This window comes from Callithrix jacchus, chromosome 5 (genome assembly GCF_049354715.1).
Source record: "Callithrix jacchus isolate 240 chromosome 5, calJac240_pri, whole genome shotgun sequence".
Lineage (NCBI taxonomy): Eukaryota > Metazoa > Chordata > Mammalia > Primates > Cebidae > Callithrix > Callithrix jacchus.
Window position 1 is genome coordinate 3869812 of NC_133506.1, and position 7075 is coordinate 3876886.

The 7075-nt window shown below is 54.2% G+C and overlaps 1 protein-coding gene across 1 annotated transcript; it reads left to right on the forward strand.

Annotated features, from left to right (window-relative positions):
- The first annotated feature begins 303 nt into the window (after positions 1-303).
- Positions 304-5499, forward strand: GDF5 (growth differentiation factor 5). The gene is made up of 2 exons (XM_002747244.5): positions 304-1237; positions 4075-5499. The coding sequence occupies exons 1-2, from the start codon at positions 607-609 to the stop codon at positions 4947-4949; spliced, it is 1506 nt and encodes a 501-aa protein (XP_002747290.3). The 5' UTR covers positions 304-606; the 3' UTR covers positions 4950-5499.
- Positions 5500-7075: the final 1576 nt, after the last annotated feature.

The window sequence follows — 7075 nt, forward strand, 5'->3', positions numbered from 1 at the left end:
ATTTTTTTCACATAAATATATCGCACTCAAATGAGTTTAGACAGCATGACATCAGAGAGTAATTAAATTGGTTTGGGTTGGAATTCCGTTTCCAATTCCTGAGCTCAGGTTTGTAAAAGATTTTTCTGAGCACCTGCAGGCGTGTGTGTGTGTGTGTGTGTGTGTGTATGTGTGTGTGTGAAGTATTTTCACTGGAAAGGATTCAAAACTAGGGGAAAAAAACTGGAGCACACAGGCAGTATTACGCCATTCTTCCTTCTTGGAAAAATCCCTCAGCCTTATCCAAGCCTCCTTCAAGCCCTCAGTCAGTTGTGCAGGAGAAAGGGGGCGGTCGGCTTTCTCCTTTCAAGAACGAGTTATTTTCAGCTGCTGACTGGAGACGGTGCACGTCTGGATAGAGAGCGTTTCCACTATGGGACTGGATACAGACACACGCCCGGCAGACTTCAGGAGTCTCGGACTCAGGAGAAAGCCTTTCCTTCTGCCGCTACTGCTGCTGCCGCTGCTTGTGGAAGTCCACTCCTTTCATGGTTTCTCCTGCCAAAGCAGAGGCACCTTCGCTGCTGCCGCTGTTCTCTGTGGTGTCATTCAGCGGCTGGCCAGAGGATGAGACTCCCCAAAGTCCTCACTTTCTTGCTTTGGTACCTGGCTTGGCTGGACCTGGAATTCCTCTGCACTGTGTTGGGTGCCCCTGACTTGGGCCAGAGACCCCAGGGGGCCAGGCCCGGATTGGCCAAAGCAGAGGCCAAGGAGAGGCCCCCTCTGGCCCGGAACGTCTTCAGGCCAGGGGGTCACGGCTATGGTGGGGGGTCCACCAACGCCAATGCCAGGGCAAAGGGAGGCACCGGGCAGACAGGAGGCCTGACACAGCCCAAGAAGGATGAACCCAAAAAGCTGCCCCCCAAACTGGGCGGCCCTGAACCCAAGCCAGGCCACCCTTCCCAAACAAGGCAGGCTACAGCACGGACTGTGACCCCAAAAGGACAGCTTCCCGGGGGCAAGCCACCCCCAAAGGCAGGATCTGTCCCCAGCTCCTTCCTGCTGAAGAAGGCCAGGGAGCCGGGGTCCCCTCGAGAGCCTAAGGAGCCATTCCGCCCGCCCCCCGTCACACCCCACGAGTACATGCTCTCGCTGTACAGGACGCTGTCCGATGCTGACAGAAAGGGAGCCAACAGCAGCGTGAAGTTGGAGGCTGGCCTGGCCAACACCATCACCAGCTTTATTGACAAAGGGCAAGGTGAGGGGGCGGGGTGGCAGGGGCACGGCTCAGAGGGAGGGGCATCTGCATGAATGGAGGGGCTTTCAGAGCCCTGGCACAGCCCTGGTGGGAGACGCTGTGTGCATCTGGCCTGGGGTGGGTGTCTGGGGACACGGACGCATAGCGGATCCCAGGCTGCCTGCACATCAGCGCTGGAGGTCACCTAGGACTCACCAGGTCCGATGCCTGCAAGGTGCAGGGCGGGCAGTAAAGCCAGAGAGGAGACAAGACCTGCCAGTTGATGGCAGAGTTGGAGACCAGATCCCAAGACTTGATTACCCAGCTGTGCATCTGTACCTGCTGGATTGGCCCAACTTTCCAGGCTCCAGGGGTTTGGAGGTGGTCTCAGATGGCAGAGAAAGAAATGAATCTTGAGCTCCCCATGGTTCCGCAGCTTTGCCCTCAGGCAAGGGGATAAAGGAGGCGAGATAGGTGCACGGAGGCCAGATAGGTGCAGGGAGGCGAGATAGGTGCACGGAGGCGAGATAGGTGCACGCAGAAAACGGGGCATCTTGTGGTCATGGAATGACGTTTGCATACAAGGGGAGGGAGTAGCCTAGGGTCTGCCTCACAGTGTGACCTTGGGAAAGCCCCTTCTCACTTGGGGTCTCTGTTTTCCCATCTGTACACCTACGGGGGTTGGACAGGGTGGTTTCTGAGATCCCTTCCAACACAAAAACTTTAGTTCCTGTCCTGAACATGCCTCGTTCTCCTCATTAACCTGGGAGAATACCTGCTCCCCTGTCTCTCTCCACCCATTTAGTGTTACTGTCCCAGCTTTTCCTCTCCACTTGCTGTGGTATTTAAGCAAGTCCCTCCCCCTCTTAGAGCCTCAGTTTCTTTCTAGTGTGAAGAGGGAGGTGGGCTGTTGGTCGCTTAAGATGCGTGCAGCTCATTTGCTCTGGTTCCAAGTCCTAGGCTGGCAGTGTGGGGGAGGGGTCAGAGGGTGGGAGAGGCTCCTCATTAGAGCTGGCCTGGAGGGGGCTGCCAGGGGGCGGGGGAGGCACAGAGGCAGCAGGTCTGGCTGAGGTGGGGGAGGTGGCCTGGCTGTCTGCCCAGCCAGGGAAAGCTGTGACCCCTTGGGGGCTCATAAAATAAGTCCTTGTGCCCCCTAGCACTAAGGGAGCGTGGAGAGGGGGAGATGGGGAGTTTAAAGGCCTAATTAGTCACCTTCTAGAGTACTATATGAAAGTTCCCCAATGCCAAATTGGTATTTAGGAAGGACAGCATGCTGATTCGGAGATACTACTGAGCTTCTCACACACACACACACACACACACAGTCTTATGTTTATACTCTTGTGCTGAATCACACATGTACACGCATACTGAATCACACATGTATGCATGTGCACACACACCTTCTTACATACACACACAAGATCGATCATACACACTATACATCTATGTGCCCTTCAAATAGTCACACAAGCCCAATCATATATACTCTTCATACTCATACATGAACTCAATCTCACACACACACACCACTGTCACACACTCACACACTCAGGAGGGTAAGACACATAGGCAACAAAATCCTTATACTGGGAAGCCGGGAAAATTGGGGTGTATGTCAGTGTGGGCCAGCTTTATCATTAACTCGCTTTGTGACCTTAGATAAGTCACTCCCTATCTCTGTGCCTCATCTGTAAAATGACACTAAGGTCTCCTTTAAGGGAAGGTGGATACAGCTGAGAACTGGGTATAAAAAAACTCCAGGTGGTGGCTCACGCCTGTAATCCCAGCACTTTGGAAGGCTGAGGCGGGCAGATCATCTGAGGTCAGGGGTTCAAGACCAGCCTGGCCAACATGGTGAAACGCTGCCTCTGTTAAAAATACAAATAGACCATCATCATGGCAGGCGCCTGTAATCCCAGCTACTTGGGAGGCTGAAACAGGAGACTCACTTGAACCAGAGGTTGCAGTGAGCTGAGATTGTGCCACTGCACTTTAGCCTGAGCGACAGAGCAAGAATCCGTGTCAAAAAAAAAAAAAAAAAAAAGCCCTAGGCTAGAGTTCCAAGTCTGATTTTTCCTAGCTGGGTGACCTTGAGCAAGTCATCTAACTTTTCTGAACCTTGGGATTCTCCTTTGGAAAAATGCTTAATTTTTTTTGAGCTAGGGTCTCACTGTGTTGCCCAGGCCGGAGTGCAGTAGCATGTTCACAGCTCACTGTAGCCTCAACCTCCCTGGGCTCAGGCAATCCTCCCACCTCAGCCTCCTGAGTAGCTGGGACTACATGTGCTTGCCACCATGCCCAGCTAAGTTTTGTATTTTTTTGTAGAGACATGGCATCACCATGTTTTGCAGGTTGGTTTCAACTCCTGAGCTCAAGCAGTCCACCCACCTCAGTCTCCCAAAGTGCTGGGATTACAGATGTGAGCCACTGTGCCCAGTCAACGGGAGTAATTTTAATGCCCACTCCACCAGTCTCAGAAATGAGATATCACATTAGCTTGTGGGTGGGAGAGAGAGAGAGGTAGAAGGCAGTTACAAGGCTGATAACTCTGTGATACATATAGATCATGATAAATCTCTGATACACATAGATCATGACACAAACACCGGAATCACTCCAATCATCCCACCCACATCTGCAGATGAACACCCCTACTTGATTGACTGTGTAGGAAGTGCCCTCATTTTGTAAAAGGCTCTCAGTGGTTTGGTTCTTGGCTTCTGTCAGAATAGGGCAGAGGTGAGAGAAAGATCTCTGGAGGGAGATTGAGCTGGGGCCTTCCCCGGCAGCCTCGAGGTGACTGGCTGGCTCCCTTGGTGAGATTGTAGGGAATGACTTCTGGGTGTTCTCTCTAGATGACCGAGGTCCCGTGGTCAGGAAGCAGAGGTACGTGTTTGACATTAGTGCCCTGGAGAAGGATGGGCTGCTGGGGGCCGAGCTGCGGATCTTGCGGAAGAAGCCCTCGGACACCGCCAAGCCAGCGGCCCCTGGAGGCGGGCGGGCTGCCCAACTGAAGCTGTCCAGCTGCCCCAGCGGCCGGCAGCCGGCAGCCTTGCTGGATGTGCGCTCTGTGCCAGGTCTGGATGGATCTGGCTGGGAGGTGTTCGACATCTGGAAGCTCTTCCGAAACTTTAAGAACTCGGCCCAGCTGTGCCTGGAGCTGGAGGCCTGGGAACGGGGCCGGGCCGTGGACCTCCGTGGCCTGGGCTTCGATCGTGCCGCCCGGCAGGTCCACGAGAAGGCCCTGTTCCTGGTGTTTGGCCGCACCAAGAAACGGGACCTGTTCTTTAATGAGATTAAGGCCCGCTCCGGCCAGGATGATAAGACTGTGTACGAGTACCTGTTCAGCCAGCGGCGAAAACGGCGGGCCCCACTGGCCACTCGCCAGGGCAAGCGACCCAGCAAGAACCTCAAGGCTCGCTGCAGTCGGAAGGCCCTACATGTCAACTTCAAGGACATGGGCTGGGACGACTGGATCATCGCACCCCTTGAGTACGAGGCCTTCCACTGTGAGGGGCTGTGCGAGTTCCCTCTGCGCTCCCACCTGGAGCCCACGAACCATGCGGTCATCCAGACTCTGATGAACTCCATGGACCCTGAGTCCACACCACCCACTTGCTGTGTGCCCACGCGGCTGAGTCCCATCAGCATCCTCTTCATTGACTCTGCCAACAACGTGGTGTATAAGCAGTATGAGGACATGGTCGTGGAGTCGTGTGGCTGCAGGTAGCAGCACTGGCCCCCTGTCTTCCCAGGTGGCACATCCGGAGAGCCCCTTCCCACACTCCTGGAATCACAGAGGGGTCAGGAAGCTGCGGCAGGAGCATCTCCACTGCTTGTGTGAAAGGGGATTCCAACAGGCTTGCTCGCTCTCTGAGTGTGACTTGGGTTAAAGGCCTCCTTTTATCCACAAGTTCCCCTGGCTGAGGATTGCTGCCCGTCTGCTGACATGACCAGTGGCAGACCCAGGCCCAGGGAGGCAGACTCTGAATGGGACCGAGTCCCAGGAGACAGTGTTTCCCGATGAGACTCAGCCCACCACTTCTCCTCACCTGGGCCTCCTCGGCCTCTGGCCTCTCCTAAGCACCTCTCGGGAGAGCCACAGGTGCCACTGCCTCCTCAAATCACCTTTGTGCCTGGTGACTTCCTGTCCCTGCAACAGATGAGAAGCTGATTGGGTGAGGGTGGGAGAGAAGGGGAGAGGGCTTGGACAGGGTTGAGGAGTGTGAGGCTGTTAGACTGTTATATTAAAATGTATATTGATGAGATAAAAAGCAAAACTGTGCCTAAAATTGTGGCAAATTTCTTGTTTACTCCAGGGGACCCAGTGACCCCATGAAGAATTACTGACCCGGAGCGGGGAGTTGGGTTGCTTCACGTATAAACTCATTTTCAGAGCCCATCCCCACCCTGCTCCTGGAAACTGAAGCAGAGTGGGACAGAGAGTAAAGCTTAGCGGGACCAGGGGTCACCTCTAACCCCATTCCTGTTCCTTCCAAAGGCCCCTGGGTCTCGAGCTCTATTTGCTCCATTGGGGCCTGGCAACAGAATTAGATTTTCTTCTTGACATTCCTTAGTCACGTTAGTTGTCTTCAAAATCGATCCCTAAAAAGGAGTGAAATTGGGGATTTTGTTTCTTCTAAAATCATTCCTACTTCATTCACCAATATCTGCCTGCCCCTGCTACCCCTATACTCACAGAATTACCTGGGCACCATTGAAAGAGTCCTCTGGCTGGCTTGGTGGCTCCTGCCTGCAATCCCAGCACTTTGGGAGTCTGAGGTGGGCAGATCACGAGGTCAGGAGTTTGAGACCAGCCTGGCCAATATGGTGAAACCCCATCTCTACTAAAAATACAAGAATTAGCTGGACATGGTGGTCGTGGGCACCTGTAGTCCCAGCTACCCGGGAGGCTGAGGTAGGAGAATCGCTTGAACCCGGGAGGCAGAGTTTGCAGTGTGCTGAGATAGTGCCACTGCACTCCAGCATGGGCGACAGAGCAAGACTCCGTCCCAGATAGATAGATAGATAGATAGATAAATAAATTAATTAAGTAAAAGAGTCCTCGTCTCTTCCCCAGGGAATCTGGGCTGCTGGGGCTCTCCTCCTCCCTGTTGGGGCATCTCCTCTCACTACCGACCACTGTTCCTCAGATGACCTTGCCTGTGGCCCTGTTGCCCTCCAGCTTGGCACCCTCACTGCTTGCCCATCAGCCCCCAGCTTCCAAAACAGAATTGGAGCCCCCTGCCTTTATGTTACATGTTATATAAATACATAATTATACATCAGATAAATAAGCTCCCACTAACCTCAGACAGACCAATGCCAGGCACATCCTGACAATGTTTCCTGCTTGGGGCTTGGCTCAGAGTAAATGCTCACTTCCTTTTCTGGAATGGTAAGGGAGGCACAGGACACAGAGTTTTGGGAGGGGAACACAGCCCTCTGGTGGGGAAACAGGCACCTGGGTGCCTTGGGCTGCGGGCTCCAGTTCTACCTGACTGGAGAGGCACAGGGAGAACCAGGAGCAGGCTAAGCCTCCACTTCCCACCCAGAGGGCCTCAGCATTTCCCCACCTCTCTCCAGCTGGGTCTTTGATTCCCGGGGCTCCTCGCCAAAGCTGTTTCAACAAGAGGGACTCCTGCCCAGCTATGGGCAGACCTTGTGCCCTTTCCCTCTAGGCTGAAGCTTGGGTTGTCAGGACTTGAACCAAGAGCATAGTGAGCGGGGAGCCTAACTTTGAGCTGCCTCCCTGGCCTGGAGGCCATTACCTGTCTCTGAGGGACCAGACTGAGCCTGGAGCCTCCCCTCACTGGCTGGGCTTCGCTGTGTTTGGCTAGTGGTGGGCCTGGCAGC